Below are 17,785 nucleotides of genomic sequence, written 5' to 3'. Positions count from 1 at the left end.
ACTGGCGTCAGGATCTGGTTCGAGCCCCCGGCTCCCCACCTGCAGGGGAGTCGCTTCACAGGCGGTGAAGCAGGTCTGCAGGTGTCTGTCTTTCTCTCCCCCTCTGTCTTCCCCTCCTCTCTCCATTTCTCTCTGTCTTAACCAACAACGACGACATCAATAATAACTACAACAATAAAACAACAAGGACAAGAAAAGGGAATTAAAAAAAAAGCAGGGGAGTCCGGCGGTAGCACAGCGGGTTAAGCGCACGTGGCACAAAGCGTAAGGACCGGCATAAGGATCCTGGTTCGAGCCCCCGGCTCCCCACCTGCAAGGGAGTCGCTTCACAGGCGGTGAAGCAGGTCTGCAGGTGTCTTTCTCTCCCCCTCTGTCTTCCCCTCCTCTCTCCATTTCTCTCTGTCCTATCCAACAATGACGACATCAACAACAACTACAACAATAAAAAACAAGGGCAACAGAAACGGAATAAATTAAATAAATATATATATTTTAAAAAGCAGGTTGCTTACCTTTATACAACTAACCTGAAAAATGTCAATATGGGGAGCCAGGTAGTAGCACAGTGGGTTAAGTGCACATGGTGTGAAGCACAAGGACTAGTGTAAGGATTCTAGTTCAAGCCCCCAGCTCCCCACCTGCAGGGCGGGGGGTCGCTTCAACCAAGTCTGCAGGTGTCTATTTTTCTCTCCCCCTCTTCCCCTCCTCTATCGATTTCTCTCTGTCCTTTCCAATAATAATAACAAAATGGGAAAATGGCCTCCAGGAGCAGTGGATTTGAAGTGCAGGCACCAAGACCCAGCAATAACCCTGGAGGCCAAAAAAAAGAGCCAAACTGACTTAAGAGAAAGCCGGAGAATTGTTCTAGATGAAAGGAGACATATGACAATAAAATCCTTGATCATTCCTGAATTGGTGGTGGGGTGGGAGAAGCTATAAATGACATTATTGGGTGTCGGGTGGTAGTGCAGTGGGTTAAGCGCACATGGTGCGAATCGCAAGGATCGTCATAAGGATCCGGGTTCGAGCCCCCGGCTCCCCACCTGCAGGGGAGTCGCTTCACAGGCGGTGAAGCAGGTCTGCAGGTGTCTGTCTTTCTCTCCCCCTCTCTGTCTTCCCCTCCTCTCTCCATTTCTCTCTGTCCTATCCAACAATGATGACAACAACAACAGCAATAACAACTACAAAAATAAAAAACAAGGGCAACAAAAGGGAAAATAAATAAACAAATGTTAACATTTTTTTTTTAAAAAAAAATGACATTATTGGGACCTGTGCACATGGCGAGATCCGAGAGTGAACAAATCACTGGTCATTTGTCCAAGGAGGAAGTTTCTCAAACTTGGTAATGAGGATGCAGTTCTGCAGAATGAGTTTTAAAAAAATTTTTATATTTATTTATTTTCCCTTTTGCTGCCCTTGTTTTTTTGTTGTTGCAGTTATTATTATTGTTGTTGTTATTGATGTCATAGTTATTAGACAGGACAGAGAGAAATGGAGAGAGGAGGGGAAGACAGAGGTGGGGAGAGCAAGACAGACACCTGCAGACCTGCTTCACCGCCCGTGAAGCGACTCCCCTGCAGGTGGGGAGCCGGGGGCTCGAACCAGGATCCTTACACTGGTCCTTGCACTTTGTGCCACGTGCGCTTAACCCGCTGCGCTACCGCCCGACTCTCAGAATGATTTTTTTAATTATTGTTATTAATTGGATAGAGACAGCCAGAAATCCAGAGGGAAGGGGGCTATACAAGGAAGAGAGACAGAGAGACACCTGCAACACTGCTTCACCACTTGTAAAGCTTTCCCCCTGCAGGTGGGGACTGAGGGCTCGAACCTGAGTCCTTTAGCACTGTAACATGTGCGCTCAACCAGGCACACCACTACCTGGTACCCTGCAGAATGATTTTCTTTTCAGCAGGTGCTTGCAGAAGTGTTCAGGGTCTGCATATTGTCTTCTGTTCCCTCTGAATAGTCAACAAACAAAACTAAACACAGATAAAGATACACACATCTGTGTCTACATATCTATATGTACTTGCAGCTACAGAGAAAGTGTGGGAAAGCAAATATTAACAATTGGTGAATCTATGTAGCAAGTAAATGAGACTTCATTTTTCCTGTTATCTACATACATGTGTGTATTTATATTTACACAGAAAAAGTGAGAAAGCAAATATTAGAAATTGGCAAACCAAGGGAGTCGGGCTGTAGTGCAGTGGGTTAAGCGCAGGTGGCGCAAAGCACAAGGACCGGCATAAGGATCCCGGTTCGAACCCCGGCTCCCCACCTGCAGGGGAGTCGCTTCACAGGCGGTGAAGCAGGTCTGCAGGTGTCTTTCTCTCCTCCTCTCTGTCTTCCCCTCCTCTCTCCATTTCTCTCTGTCCTATCCAACAACAACAATAATAACTACAACAATAAAACAACAAGGGCAAACAAAAAGGGAATAAATAAATAAAATAAATATATATAAAAAAAGAAATTGGCAAACCTAAGTAAAGTGTCAAGACTAATTTTTTTTTCGGTAACTGCACTATGAGTCTACTGCTCCTGGAGGCCATTTTTCCAATTTTTGTTGCCCTTGTTGTTATCATTATTATTGTCATTATTGTTATTGTTGCTATTGCTGTTGTTGGATAGGACAGAGAGAAATTGAGAGGGGAGGGGAAGACAGAGAGGGGGAGAGAAAGATAGACACCTGTAGACCTGCTCCACCGCCTGTGAAGCGACCCCCCCCCGCTGGTGGGGAGCTGGGGGCTCGAACCAAATCTCTGCACAGGTCCTTGAGCTTTGCACTGTGTGCACTTAGCCCACTGCACTACAGCCCAGCCCCGACTAATTTTTTTTTAAATATAGTGCCAGGGATTGAACTCAGGGCCTTTCTTATGTACAGTATCACTGAACAGCCTCCCAGACCAATTTCTCATTCTTAATCTCTTCTTCTTTTAAAATTTCTTCTTCTTTATTATTATTATTTTTTAAGTGGATCACCTGGCTAAGCATACACATTACAGTGCACAAGGATCCGTGTTCAAGCCTCTGGTCCCCACCTGTATGAGGAAAGCTTCATGAGTGCTGAAGCAGGGCAGCAGGTGTCTCTCTGTCTTTTTCCTTTTCTATCCTCTTTTCCTTTCTCAATTTCTCTGTCTTTATCCTATAATAAATAATCTTTTTAAACAAAGATGAAAAAAAGAAAAACTGAGGCCCCCAAGACCAGTGTCTTGTTAAGCATCATTTTCCCAATAAAAAGTATTAAAAAATAAAAGTTATGCAGAAGACTTTCATGCTTGAGGTTCTGAAGTGTCTGGGCCTATCCTCTGCACCGCTCACCATAAGCCAGAGCTGAGCAGTATGCCCAGAGGAAGTTGCACAGTGGTCAGAGCACTTAAAGGCATGAGGTTCTGTAGCCTGGGATGTGGCAGCATGGAGAAAGCACTGAACTTTCAGGTATGAGGTCCTGAGCTGGATTATATATATGCCAGAATGATACTCTGGTTTTCACTCTCCCTTTTTCTCACAATAATAATCAAACAAACAAACAAAAATAACAGAGAGTGGTCCTGGAGAGGGTGCAGTGGATAAGGCATTGGACTCTCAAGCATGAGGGCTCAAGTTCAATTCCCGGCAGCACATGTACCAGAGTTAATGTCTGGTTCTTTCTCTTTCTCCTCCTATCTTTCTCATAAATAGATAAAATCTTTTTAAAAGGGAGTCAGGTGGTAGCACAGCGGGTTAAGTGCACGTGGTGCAAATCACAAGGGCCAGCATAATGAGTATCCTGGTTCGAGCCCCAGCTCCCTATCTGCAGGGGAGTTGCTTCACAGGTGGTGAAGCAGGTCTGCAGGTGTCTGTCTTTCTCTCTCCCTCTCTGTCTTCCCCTCCTCTCTCCATTTCTCTCTGTCCTGCCCAACAACAATGACATCATCAACAACAACAATAATAATAACCACAATGGCAATGGAACAACAAGGGCAACAAAAGGGAAAAACAGCCTCCAGGGGCAGCGGATTCATGGTGCAAGAGACAGAAGAAAAAATCTTTCTGGGAGCCTAGAACTTTCGGTGAGCTCTCAACAGAAAGCCCTGCTGCATGATGGATGAGCATGTCCTCGGAGGCCACCTGGCACTTGGGCCGCCACCATGTCCTGTTCCCATGGGCCCCAGGGATGGATGTGCCTGGGCTCAGCTGCCCCTTACCCGTTTGCCTTGTGCCGTGCTGTCCTGTGTGCGGTAGGAAACCTGGGACTTGCCGTTGTCCAGAATGCGCCGGATGACGGGGATGCGAGCCACCTGCTCCCCTCTGCTGATCACGTACTCAGGTTGCTCAAAGGACACAATTCCACTGGCTACAAGGAGCCAGGACACCGGTCAGGGGGCGCTTGCCCCAGCCCCCCTCTCCCATCCTGCCCTGATGCAGGAACCTGCTGGTAAGACCCCTGGAAGAGGGTCTCCATGGTACAGGTCTTGCTGGATAAACTTGGATAACTGGATGCCCATTTTATCCAGTTTTTGCTCTGATATCCTATCATCCTGGGGATCCTCCAGTCCCTTCATTTTAAAGGCCATGGGGCGGGGGCGCAGGTAAGGCACCTGCCTTGCTTGCTTGAGGCCCTGGATTCAATCCCTGATACCACAGAGCAACAAGGACAAGGCATGTCAAAACTCCATGGTTGGTGGAGTGGTGTTTTGTGCTCTTTCATAATGAAATAAAAGTAGAAAATTGGGCCAGGGGAGACATCTCAGCAGTAGAGCACATGCATGAGACCACACACACACACACACACACACACACACACACACACACACACACACACACACACACGGGTGGCGGGGGAGGGAGGAAGGCTTAGCTGCTAGAGCACAGGACTTGCATGCCTGAGGTTCCTGACTCAGTCTCCAGTGCTGCATGGGCCTGAGGGGTACTCTGGCTTTTCTCAGTCTCTCTCGTTTGAATATGTCTTCTTCTTCTTCTTTTCATTATATCTTTTTCCTTTTGACCAGAGAGCACTGCTCAGCTCTGGCTTATGATGGTGCAGGGGTTTGAACCTGGGACTTCTGAGCTTCAGGCATGAAAGTCTCTTTGCATTAACCATTATGCTATCTACCTTCACCCTCTCATGTTTGAATATTTCTCAATCTCATGTGAAATAAATAAAAATAAATCACTAAGTGGTCCAGGAGGTGGCGCAGTAATAAGGCTTTGGACTCTCCCGAGTTCAATCCCCAGCAGTACATGTGCCAGAGTGATGTCTGGTTCTTTCTCTCGCCTCCTATCTTTCTCATAAATAAATAAGAAATCTTTTTTAAAAATCACTAAAAAAGGGGGTGGTGGTGGTGGTGCCTCTGGTTAGGCACTCACATTCCAGTGTGCAAGGACCCAGGTTCAAGCCCCTGGTTCCCACCTGCAGGGGGAAAGCTTCACAAGTGATGAAGCAGGGCTGCAGGTGTCTCTCTGCCTATCTCTCTCTCTCTCCCTCCACCTCTTCTCTCAATATCTCGCTGTCTCTATCCAACGATAAATAATTAAAAATAAATAAACCTTTAAAAAATGGAGGGGGGCCCTGGTGGTAACATGGCCCCCGGTGATAGCAGAAGTCCCACACTGAGTGCTGCTACCAGACTCACACAAAGCTGTCCATATCCTGACCTCCACTCCAGCAGCCTGAGATCCATTTCACAGATGGAGAAACCAAGGCTGACAAGAATTAACTGGTCTGCCTAGGTTGCAGGGCACTGAAGAATCTGGAGAAACAGGGGCTCTGGAGTCCATCTTGTGCCCTCCTGCCACCTTACTCAATGGACAGACCTTGCTCTTTGATGACAGTGATGTTCACCAGACGGCGGCCGAGGGTGGCAGTGCCCACGGGCACGTCAATGGCCTCCACCAGCAGCTGCTTCTCATTGTCGTCCTCTGGCCGGATGAAGAGGGGCACCCGCACGTCTACCATCTCCACGCCCTCCTGGAACTCCACCATGCCCCGAGCCTCTGGGAGGCCAGGGGCGGTTAGTCATGAGCCGGGGGACCAGGTGTGAGGGGGTGGGCATGGCAGGGTGGCTACCTACCTTGGTCAGCAGTGAGCGTGTAGTAGCCGGGTGCCACTTTGAGCTCATGGAAGGTCTTCTGGTCCACGTGCCGCTCTGTCAGCTTCAGCAGTGCCTGCTTGGCTGAGCGGGGTGCCATCAGCACGGTGTCCACGATGGTGTGGTCCTGCCTGGGGTGGTAGGCGAAGAGTTGTTGGGCTGGCTGGGAGGCTGGCACTCATCCCTGCCCGCCCCCATGTGCCTGTCCCCTCCCGAATTAGGGGCAAGATTTGGGGCAGGAGGAATGGCAGGGTGTGCAGACTGGGCTAGTCCTGGGAGGTGTCCAGGCTGGTCCCCCACCTCCCTGAGCCAGAGAGCCACTTCTGTGGAAGGGGCTGCACAGGAAGTGGGGGGGGGGGCAGATGAGGGAGGCTCTGGGACTGGGAGCAGCCAGGGGGGAAGTCAGGGCTGGGGCTGCCCCTCTGTCCCCCCATGTAAAATCTGCAACTCACTTCTTCCCGGCGTTGGGTTGCTGCCTATTGGGGGACAAAGAGGGGTTTGTGAGTTTGATGACCCCCATCTGCTTGTGGGAGACACCCAGGAGCCTGCTGTGGGGCTCAGGATAGTCAGCTGCCCCCGCACACCCCAGTCCCAAGACCCACCGGAACTTGGTGTGCTGGAGCTTGTGGGCGTCTGGGATCTGTCTGTATACCTCGTTCAGCTGTGAGCAAAGGAGGGTCATGAGGCTGGGGCTGTGGGTGAACCTTTCATCTGCGTCCAGAGAGGCCCTCAGCCAGTGGCTGGGGACTTGCTCACTGCCCCAGCCCCCTCTGAAAGCACTCCCAGGGAGTGCATTCTAGATGGGGCCAGACTGGTATTGAAGGAAGCCGCTCACTCCTACCCACAGACACCCTGGCTTCCAGGCCCTCCCTTTGTCCTCCCACCAGCTGGGACATAACCATGTGCAAAGATGCCTGCTGCCCCAGGCCAGCTTCTGAGGCCCTTACATTCTCCTCCACCTCACGACGCAGCTGGTCACATTCTCGAGTGTCAGGCTTGAGCAGGTTCTCTGTGTAAAGGCGGGCGAGGCGCAGAGACAGCCCGTAGGGCACTAGAGAAGACAGCAATGGGGGTCCTCAGCACCATGCAGTCTGGGGAGCACCACAGATGCTCCAAGGTGTGGGCACTGATGGCCAGCGGTGCAAGGGGATTGTGGGAAGGGGGCTGAAGCTTTGGCACACCAGGTGGGGGAGCAGGGGCCGCTTCCATGCTGGCTTTCCTTACAAGAATTTTTACTTTTTCATCCTTTGGACAGAGATAGAGATAAACTGAGAGGGAAGGGGAAAATAGAGGAGAAAGAGAAACATCTGCAGCACTATTTCACTACACATAAACCTTCCTGCCTGCAGGTGGGGACCAGGGGCTTGAACCCAGGTCTTTGTATGTAACATGTACACTCTACCAGGTGTACCACCGCCCGACCCTTTCCATACAGGAATGAACACCGAGCTGGACCCTAGCATACGGGGGAAGGTGGGGGATGTTTCCAAGAGCCCTTCCGGGAGGCACAGTGCCCAGCCCATGGACTCACCCAGCTCTGAGGGCTTGGTGCTGGCTGAGTGGCTGGCAAAGGCCGGCCGGTGCACGTTGTTGGTGATCTTCCAGCGGACGGTGTCCCGGCCCTTGAGGTTCCCGCTGCGCAGCATGGGCGTGTCCAGGTGGTCGGAGGCCATCAGGCTCTCTCGCAGCATGTAGTGGTCTTCCTTGAAGCCCACCATATGACCTGTGGGACAGAGTCCAGAGGCTGTCACAGTCACACCCTTTCCGGGGGTACCTCAAGGTCTCCCTCATGTCCCTTTCGCCTGCCACAACCCCTGTCCATGTGGGCTGAACTTACCTCGGTTGCAGCAAGGGAGGAGAGCCAGGCAGGCCTAGGAGACAAGGTGTGGGAGTGAGGCTGCCCCAGTGCCCCAGGTCAGCTCCTGCAGCCACGCCCCCCAGCACCTACACCAGACGGGGTAGAATGCCAACCACAGACACTAGGGCGTCCCGGTGTAGGAATCTCGGTGTGAAGCTCCCAGTGGGCATAGAGGGGGATGGCAGCATAGGATTCCCAAAGTTTGCACCAAGGGACTCTGGGCTGCCAGATACTCTAAAGGTTCTGCAGTGGCTTGGGAAGTGATGCAGTGAACAGAGCACTGAACTCTCAAGCATGTGGTTTGGAGTTTGATACCCAGCATTGCATGTGCCAGAGTGATATTCTGGTTCTCCCTCTCCTCTCCTCTCCTCTCCTCTCCTCTCCTCTCCTCTCCTCTCCTCTCCTCTCCTCTCCTCTCCTCTCCTCTCCTCTCCTCTCCTCTCCCCTCCCCTCCCCTCCCCTCCCCTCCCCTCCCTTTCCTCTCTTCTCTCCTCTCTTCACTTCTTCTCTTCCTTTCCCTCCCCTCCCCTCCTGTCCTCTCTTTTTCTTTCCTATATCATTAACAAAATTAAAAAATCTTTTTTAAAAAAGAGAGCTTATGTGATGAAACCTATTTGGGGAGCACTGAATCTGTTCTCTGTGACCCACCTCTAGGTTCCCCAAGCAAACAACTGAGAAGTCCTGCAGAGGAAAGTGCCCACTGCTCCTGTGCTTTTGACCTCAGAACTCTTTCCTCCATAACATGTGAATCTCCCACTACACGGGGGGGGGGTCACCACGGTGTCCCCTCTACCTTTGCAATTCAGGAGCCCCTGCCCTGCCACCCTTAGTGCCATCTTGTCTCTCATCTCTGCTCCCCAGCGAGACTGTCGGCTCTTGGTTCCTGGGACCCTCTGCATATGGCCACCCCTCAGGGGTGATGTGGGGACTTCCGTGGTGGTCTGGGGCAGTGATGCAGAGGCCCTGGGGGCTCCTGACCTTGCAGCAGGCGCAGTACTTCCAACACAGCAGCAGCAGCAGAGCCAAGAGCAGCAGAAGGAAGATGAGCAGCGGAATAAGCCACCAGAAGGAGCCGGGGGGACAGTCTAGGAAGGAAGGAGCAGGCAATGTCCACTGCCCACAGCCACCGGCTGGCTGTCCCTCCCCCCAGGACACACAGCCACATACTCGGCCTCAAGCTCACCCTTCTTCCTGTGCACCAGGATGGTGCTATTGGGCCCAGGGGTGCCGTCCCCCTCCACGTTGTAGCTGTAGGTGCAGTCGTCGTCCTCATCCCGGAAGGAGCAGTACTCCATCACCTCCTCTCCTGCGCCCACAGATGGTCAGCAGAGCCCCACACACACACACACACAGCCTGTTCTGGGGTGCATGCTGCCTGCTCCCTGCAAGCCTAGAGGAGATCACACTGTGCGCCCTGGGCCAGCTATCTGTCCCCTGCCCAAGCCAGTGCATCTCCCAGGATCCTTTAGTCCTAGTCAGTTTTACCTCCTGCTTGTTTGCATATGCCCTCTATGGGCCCTGGGATCACTCCCAAATCTAAAGTCTCTACATGGATTATGAGCTTACTGCCCAGACGAGGGGCATCCCCTGGCCCACTGGCCATCTGCTAGGATTTGTTTTCCTTCTTTCCTTTCTTTCTTTCTTTTTTATTATTTTTAAATTTATTTCTTTATTGGGAAATTAATGTTTTACATTCAACAATAAATACAATAGTTTGTACATGCATAACATTCCCCAGTTTCCCATTTAACAATACAACCCCCACTATGTCATTTATCGTCCTTCATGGACCTGTATTCTCCCCACACCCTTCTTTCCTTTCTTTCTTTCTTTCTTTCTTTCTTTCTTTCTTTCTTTCTTTCCTTCCTTCCTTCCTTCCTTCTTCCTTCTTCCTTCTTTCCCTTCTTCCTTCCTTTGTTTTTATCTTTGTTCTCTCTCTCTCTCTCTCTCTTTCTTTTTTCTTTTTTTTTTTTTTTTACCAGACCACCGATCAGCTCTGGTTTATGGTGGTGCAGGGGCTTGAACCTGGGACTCCGAAGCCTCAGGCATGACAGTCTGTTTGCATGACCATTATGCTGTCTGCCCTGCCCTCTCTCTTTCCTTCTTCCTTCCTTTCTCATTAGAACGTTTATGGGGCTTCATACATGTAGGATTCCACTGCACACAGTGGGTTCTCTTTTCCCCACCTCAAATAGAGGGTCAGAGACACAAGAGAGATGAAGAGAGGAGAGACACCACAGCACCACTCCACCACTTGTGAAGCTTCCTCTTGGCGGAGTGCCGTGTTCCCGTGTGGTGATCAGTGGTTCAAACCACATCCTCAAGCATGGTACAGTGTGCCCTCTACTGGGTGAGCTATCTCCTGCCCTTGCTCATGCTAGCTCCTAGGTGCCAGGTCCCCAACCCCTTTCTTTCCTTTTTAAAAAATATTTATTTATTTTCCCTTTTGTTGCTCTTGTTGTTTTATTGTTGTAGTTATTATTGTCGTTCTTGATGTCGTCGTTGTTGGATAGGACAGAGAGAAATGGAGAGAGGAGGGGAAGACAGAGAGGGGGAGAGAAAGATAGACTCCTGCAGACCTGCTTCATCACCTGTGAAGCGACTCCCCTGCAGGTGGGGAGCCAGGGGCTCGAACAGGGATCCTTAAGGCAGTTCTTGTGCTTTGTGCCACCTGCGATTAACCCACTGCGCTACCGCCCGACTCCCCTTTCTTTCCTTCTTTATCTCTCTCTCTCTCTTTTTTTTTTTTTTACCAGAGCACTGCTCAGTTCTGCCTTATGGTGGTGAGGGGGATTGAACCTGGGACTTCGGAGCCTCAGGCAAGAGAGACTCTTTGCATAATCATTATGCCGGGAGTCGGGCATTAGCGCAGTGGGTTAAGCGCAGGTGGCGCAAAGCGCAAGGACCGATGGAAGGATCTTGGTTCGAGCCCCCAGCTCCCCACCTGCAGGGGAGTCGCTTCACAGGCGGTGAAGCAGGTCTGCAGGTGTCTGTCTTTCTCTCCCCCTCTCTGTCTTCCCCTCCTCTCTCCATTTCTCTCTGTCCTATCCAACAACAACATCATCAACAACAATAATAACTACAACAACAATAAAATACAACAAGGGCAACAAAAGGGAATAAATATTGAAAAATAATAAAATAAAAATTAAAAAAAAATCATTATGCCATCTACCCCGACCCCCTCTCTCTTTCTTTCTTCATCCTCCCCTTACAAAATATGTTACTGACTATTTAGCATAGAAACTATGAGGGATTGAATGGAAAGGGGAAGGTAGAGAGGGAGAAAGAAAGACACCTGCACCCCTGCTTTACTACTTGTGAAGCTTCATCCCTGTAGGAAGAGACTGGGGGTTTGGCCCTGAGTTCTTGTAAAGCACTGTAACGTCTGTGCTCTACTAGGTGCGCCACTCTCCAGACCCGCTCCTACCTTTCTTAAGCTCGTCCACCATCTTGACCTTGAAGCTGCACTCTGCACACTTTCGCCCTTTCTTCTCACCGGTGCCCCAGGCCTGGCACTGCACGCAGGAACGGAGGTCCTCACAGAGGCCCAGGCGGATCTAGGGGGATGGGGGACAGATGGGCACTGTGTTAGGCAGGCCCCCACTAGGCCAGTTCCCATCCCCACCTTGGGTCAGAGTTACAGGCAGCAGGCTCAGTCTTTCCGTCCCCACCCTGTTCACATGTCCACAGCCCGCTGACCCCGTCTCACCGCCGAGAAGTTGATCTCACAGGTGGTGTCCGTGTAGATAGACTGCTGGTTGCAGTGGCAGCGGCCGCATTCGCAGTGGCCACGCCCATTACAGATGCCCTGAGGCAGAAGGGGCAGCTGTGAAGTCAGTTGCCTGCCCGCCTCCCTTCTCCCCACTGGAGATCCCCTGCAAGGGCTCAGGCCTACCCCGTTGCTGTCGATGCAAGTGGCATTGCTGAGTGGACATTCACAGCTCGGGCCTGTCCACCCCGGCTCACACGCACACTGACCCATGGAGCAGCGGCCCCGGTCTGCAGAGAGGAGGACAGGAGGTGAGCCGCTTGTATCTGCAGTACTAGTGGCTCACCTGCTGGGGACAGGAGCTTTGGGAGCAAGGGTGCTTGCTCTGGGAGCTGGCTCTCCCTCACTTTATTGCATCTTCTTCCTCCATCTCTACTTTCTTTAAAAAAAATTATTTATGGTGAAGGTAGATAGCATAATGGCTATACAAAGAGACTCTCTCATGCCTGAGGCTCCAAAGTCCCAGATTCAATCCCCCACATCACCTTAAGTCAGAGCTGAGCAGTGCTCTGGTAATAATAATAATAATAATAATAATATGGCAGAGAGAAATTGAAACTTCACTTGAAATCACTCCATGTGCAAAGTAATGTATGCGCTTAACAAGGTACCTGGCCCCTGACTTCATAGCCAGACCAATCACTCCCAAAGACAAATCCAATCATGTGGCTCCCTGTGTTAAGAGCTTGTAGTGAGTCTTGGCCAATGTAATAAGGTAAGAAAAAGAAAAGAAAAGAAGAGAAGAGAAAAGAGAAGAAAAGAAATGCAACAACTATAGGGAGTTGAGCAGGTAGCACAAAGCGCAAGGATCCTGGTTCGAGCCCTCGGGCAGGTCTGCAGGTGTCTATCTTTCTCTTCTCCTCTCTGTCTTCCCTTCCTCTCTCCATTTCTCTCTGTCCTATCTAAAAATGATGACATAAATAACAACAACAACAACAAAACAAAACAAAAAAAGGGCAACAAAAGGAAATAAATAAGTAAAATTTTAAAGAAACCTAAAAAAAAAAAAAAGAAATGCAACAACTACAAAGCAAGGGATAAAACTATCACTGTTTGCAAGTATCAGGAACATATCATAAAATATCAAAGGTATCTACAGATACATGATGAGCTCTCATGAGTGAGTTTAGTAAGGATATATGACCTAGGATTAATAGACAGAAAATGAAATCAGAACCTACAATGACTCCTTTTCACCTGTAGGCTAAAATCCAATATCCATTTTAGATTAGATTAATGGTTGGTTAACTGGTCTGTAGGCCAAATCTGACTCACCATCTGTTTTTTTTAAGCTTTTTTGAACATTTTATTTATTTATTTATTTATTTTAGTTATTGGAGAGGGACAGAGAAAAATTGAGAGGGAAGAGAGGGAGAGAGAGAGAGACACTTGCAGAGGGAGAGGGAGAGACGCTTGTACCTCTACTTCTCCATTTGTGATGGTTTCTCTCTGCAGGTGGGGACTAAGGGTTTGAACCAAGGTCCTTGTGCACTGTAATGTCTGCATTTAACTGCCTGGCCCTTTCACCATCTGTTTTTGTAAATTTTTTTTATTAAATCTTGGTGACTTTTTTTTAATCTTTATTTATTTATTCCCTGTTGTTGCCCTTGTTGTTTTATTATTGTAGTTATTATTGTTGTTTTTATTGATGTCGTTGTTGTTGGATAGGACAGAGAGAAATGGAGAGAGGAGGGGAAGACAGAGAGGGGGAGAGAAAGATAGATGCCCGAAGACCTGCTTCACTGCCTGTGAAGTGACTCCCCTGCAGGCGGGGAGCTGGGGGCTCGAACTGGGATCCTTAAGCCAGTCCTTGCTCTTTGCGCCACGTGCGCTTAACCCGCTGCACTACCGCCCGACTCCCTGTAAAGTGTTTTTTAAAGATTTATGAGAGGAAGAGAGGAGAGAAAGAACTAGAGTATCACTCTGTCACATGTGATGCAAGGAATTAAACTCAGGACCTCCAACCCTTTATCCACTGTACTATCTCCTGGACTTCTATCTATCTATCTGTCTGTCTGTCTGTCTGTCTATCTATCTATTTACTTATTGGACATATAATTTGAGAAGGAAGGGAGAGATAGAGGAGTGAGAAAGAGAGATACCTGTAGCACTGCTTCACTACTTTTGAAGCTTCTTCCCTGCAGGTGGGGACTAGAGGCTTGAACCTGGGTCCTTGAACATTGTAACAAATACACTCTATAAGGTGTGTCGATCCAGCCCCACTTTTTTTTTTCTTTAACCACAGCACTGCTGAGTGTTGGCTTATGGTGGTGCGGGAGATTGAACCCGTGGTTTTGGAGCCTTGGGTATGAAAGCCATTTTCCATAACCACATGCTTTCCCCCAGCCCTATAATATTTATTACATATAAGAGAGTTTCATGCGAAAAAGAAACCAGAACATCACTCCAGACCATGTGGCAACAGGATGGAACCAGGAGCCTCAGGCATGCATGTCTCATGCTTTACCAGTTGAGCCACAGTATAATTTTACTGGAAGTGGTCTGGGAGGTAGCGCAGTGGATAAAGCATTGGACTCTCAAGCATGAGGTCCTGAGTTCAATCCCCGGCAGCACATGTACCAGAGTGATGCCTGGCTCTTTTTCTCTCTCCTCCTGTCTTTCTCAAGGTAGAGATAAAAAAACAACAAACAATTATTTGGGGGCCAGGCGGTGGTGCACCTGATTAAGTGCATGTGTTAGTATGTACAAGGGCCTAGGTTCTAGGCCCTGGTCCTCACCTGTAGGGGGAAAAGCTTCAGGAGTGGTGAAGCAGTGCTGCAAGTGTCTCTTTGTCTCTGTATCCTGCACTCCCTTTCTCTCTCAGTTTCTCTCTGTCCTACCTATCTACTTAGATAAATAAGTAAATAAATAAATAAATAAATGAGATACAGACAGACAGAAAGAGAGACTACAGCACTGAAGCTTTGTCTGTGCCCTGGCACTTACGTAGGGCACTGGGGCTCAAGCCTGGGTTGTCCATACAGCACCCTCCCCCTGGAGCTACCTCTTCAGCCCCCACAGCCAACTCCAACTGGCACTGTGGCCACTAGCTGAGCTCACCATTGCAGAGGAAGCCTGAGGTGCGGGGACACTGGAAGTTGTCATGCTCGCAGAATTGGCCCTCATATCTGCCTTCGCCATAGCACACGCAGCGTCCGCACTGACACTCCCCGCGGCCCGAGCAAGGCTTGATCTCGCCCTCCCGCACGCAGGGCTCCGTGTCACTCAGGGAACCTGTGGAGCAGTTGCAGGTCTTGCCACTCCTGAGGAAATGGGCGGAGGGAGGGGAAGAATCAGTTACTTCCCCAGTCCCTGAGGAGGGCCAGGCCTTTACCACCCATTCCACAGACAAGCAAGCTGAAGCCCTGGGAGGGCCACAGGGGGCCCCAGCCATACAGACAACTATGACTGGTTTCATTTATAATTGATTTTGGCATGCTAGGGCTTCAAATCTGTGTGATTCCATTGCACCCAGTAGACTTTTTTTTTTTTTTTTAAGGTAAATACAGAGGGGCCTGGTGGTGGCACACAGGGTTGAGTGCACTGTTAAAGTGTGCAAGGACCTGGGTTCCAGCCCCCGCTCCCCAACTTCACGAGTGGTGAAGCAGTGCTGCAGGTGTCTCCCTGTCTCTCTTTCTCTCTATCACCACTTCCCTCTGGTTTCTGGTTGTCTTTATCAAATAAACAAAGATAATTAGAAAAAGAGACAGAGAGAAAAGGAGAGACACCACAGCATTTGCCATGCATGATGGCGCTTCCATGTGATGGCTGGGGGCTCAAACCCAGGTCCTTGTGCACAGTAAAGTGTACATTCTACCAGGTGAGTTCTCCCTGGATCCCAACAGTGACTGTTTTGAAATTCCGACCTCTCAAAGCCCAGACACCTCCAGAATCCCTTCCTCAGGTCATGGCAGACTCCACCTGTGTATGTATGTGGGTATTAGGGGCCTCACATGTGTGATTTCACCATTTTGGGGCCAAATTTTTCTTTCAGATAAAGAGGTCACAGCACTGGAGCTTCCCCTAGTGCTGCAGAACCTCCTATGTGGTGCTGGGTGCTCAAACCTGGTTGCTCACATGGCAGGGCACATGCCCTACTTAGTGAGCTATCTTCTGGATAGCTGGATAGACCCTCATCCAGAGTCCTTTTTAATTTTTGTTTATTAGTGAGAGAGAACAGAGGAGAGAGCGAAAGAGAACCAGAGAATTACTCTCGTACATGTGTTGCTGGGGACTGAACTCTGGACCTCATGTTTGAAGAGTCCAATGCTTTATCCACTGTACCACTTCCCAGACCACCATCCAGTGTATTAAAGCTTTTAAAAGCCCTCAAGGTCATCCACTTGAGAGTTTTTTGTTTTTCAGAGGCAGAGAAGGAGTGAAGAGATAATCGTACTTAAGCTTCCTTCAGTGCAGTGGGAGCTGGGCCCAAACCTGGGGGGAGGCAGAGATGATAAAGCAGCACACTATCCAAGTGAGCTATCTTCTGGCCCCATGAACTCGTTTCTCAGTGGGTGATCTGTGCATTCAGTTAAGATACTCAAGTGAAAAGTCAGTCCTCCTCCCCCACATCTGGCCTTCCTTCTGCAGACCACACAGTCTCTTAGAATCCTCCTTTGTACTGACGTGCTTCAAAGTGCTTGGACAGGACCCATAAACAGCTCGGTGTGTCCTCTCCCAGTTCTTTCTCTGCCCCACCCTCAGCTGGATAGACATACTGTGCCACCAGGCCAGTCCCTGCAGGGCCCACCCCCTCCTGGGGACACTAGTACATGGTGCTGTTTGCTCCGCACTTACCAGCCCTCACTGCACACACAGTGCCCACACATGAAGTCCCCATTGAAGTTGCAGAGAGCTGACCGCACTTCCTTTTGCTGCAATGAGATCATGGCAGGGTGTATAGAGGAGAAGGGCCCAGGGCCACTGGACATTAATGTTGCCTCTGCCCCTCAGAACACCCCAGATGGAAGGGGTGGTGTCAGGAGGCCCCGGGTGGTGGGCATACCAGCTCACAGGCACAGACATCACAGATGATGCCCACATCTAAGTTGAGGCCATCAGAGAAGGAAGGCTTCAGGTGAATCTGGCCCTTGTGGTCCTCTTCTGGCAGTTGGCACACGTGTGTCCCGTCCACCTCCTCCATGGCCCGAAGCTGCACGTCATACGTGCCCTGTGAGGATCCCACTGTTAGCCAGAGCTTGAAAGCTGTGCCTGGAGCCTTGATATCCATGTCCTGCCTGCCCTTCTCAAGGCTGAGAACTTGCTCTTGCAGACATGGTCCCAAGAACATCAGCAACAACCAGCACCTTCTCTGGCCTCCTTGTCCACAAAGCCCTCCAGGCTTCTTGCTGATTATTCTCTGTGCACAAACATTGCTACCAGAAAGTTTGTCCAAGTGGCTGACCTGATAGCCCTTGAACCCTGACTGATTCCAGAGGCCAAGCTCAGCAGACTTTCCCACCACCTGGCAAAGTGCTATGCCCCCCACTCCATGGCCCCTGGGCAGGCATACCACTTCCCCCCGCCGGATGTGGAAGGACCCCGTCTTTGTCTTCTGGAACATCTTGGAGGTGACTTCCGTCCGCAGGCCTCTGGGGCTCTCTAAAGCCCGGATATCCAGGTTGGAACGAATCCGCTGAACGAGAGTAGGGGATCAATAGACCCAGCCGGGAGCCCTGGACTCACCCACTCTGCCCTGGCCTGGCTGTGCTCCAAGTCCACCTGCAGAGGCCTAAGAGTGGCCCCAGTGGCCAGTAAGCAGATCGCCTGGGTCAGGTGTGGTCTTACTGTGCGTGATGCCCTGGCTTTAATCCCTGGCACATGGGAGCACCCTGGACATCACCAGGGCAATGTCCATACATAGTAGATAATTATTTTATGAAAAAAAAATTATTTATCGTGGTTCAGGAGGTGACACAGAAGATAAAGCTTTAGACTTTCAAGCATGAGGTCCTGAGTTCAATCTGTGGCAGCACATGTACCACAGTGATGTCTGATTCTATCTCTCCTCTTATCTTTCTCACTAGTAAGTAAATAAAATATATATATATTTTTTGCCAGAGCACTAATCAGCTCTGG

At 49.9% G+C, this 17,785-nt stretch overlaps 1 protein-coding gene across 6 annotated transcripts in view; it reads right to left on the bottom strand.

Annotated features, from left to right (window-relative positions):
• The window catches only part of ITGB4 (integrin subunit beta 4), a 46,573-nt gene that overhangs the window by 12,321 nt on the left and 16,467 nt on the right, over positions 1-17,785 (bottom strand). For all 6 annotated transcript variants that reach the window (XM_060202765.1, XM_060202761.1, XM_007525322.3 and 3 more), the window contains exons 10-26: positions 17,220-17,342; positions 16,713-16,877; positions 16,505-16,581; positions 14,768-14,970; positions 11,834-11,937; positions 11,648-11,746; positions 11,366-11,495; positions 9,119-9,241; positions 8,914-9,020; positions 7,915-7,948; positions 7,609-7,800; positions 7,025-7,128; positions 6,680-6,738; positions 6,530-6,553; positions 6,060-6,208; positions 5,803-5,982; positions 4,194-4,342 (exon numbers count right to left, since the gene is read on the bottom strand). In XM_060202765.1, the coding sequence (XP_060058748.1) occupies positions 4,194-4,342; positions 5,803-5,982; positions 6,060-6,208; positions 6,530-6,553; positions 6,680-6,738; positions 7,025-7,128; positions 7,609-7,800; positions 7,915-7,948; positions 8,914-9,020; positions 9,119-9,241; positions 11,366-11,495; positions 11,648-11,746; positions 11,834-11,937; positions 14,768-14,970; positions 16,505-16,581; positions 16,713-16,877; positions 17,220-17,342 (2,022 nt within the window). The remainder of the gene's footprint in view (positions 1-4,193; positions 4,343-5,802; positions 5,983-6,059; positions 6,209-6,529; positions 6,554-6,679; positions 6,739-7,024; positions 7,129-7,608; positions 7,801-7,914; positions 7,949-8,913; positions 9,021-9,118; positions 9,242-11,365; positions 11,496-11,647; positions 11,747-11,833; positions 11,938-14,767; positions 14,971-16,504; positions 16,582-16,712; positions 16,878-17,219; positions 17,343-17,785) is intronic.

Source organism: Erinaceus europaeus, chromosome 12 (genome assembly GCF_950295315.1).
Source record: "Erinaceus europaeus chromosome 12, mEriEur2.1, whole genome shotgun sequence".
In the NCBI taxonomy this organism is placed as follows: domain Eukaryota; kingdom Metazoa; phylum Chordata; class Mammalia; order Eulipotyphla; family Erinaceidae; genus Erinaceus; species Erinaceus europaeus.
Note: the sequence above shows the minus strand (reverse complement) of the source record. Positions and strands in the feature narration are given on the sequence as shown.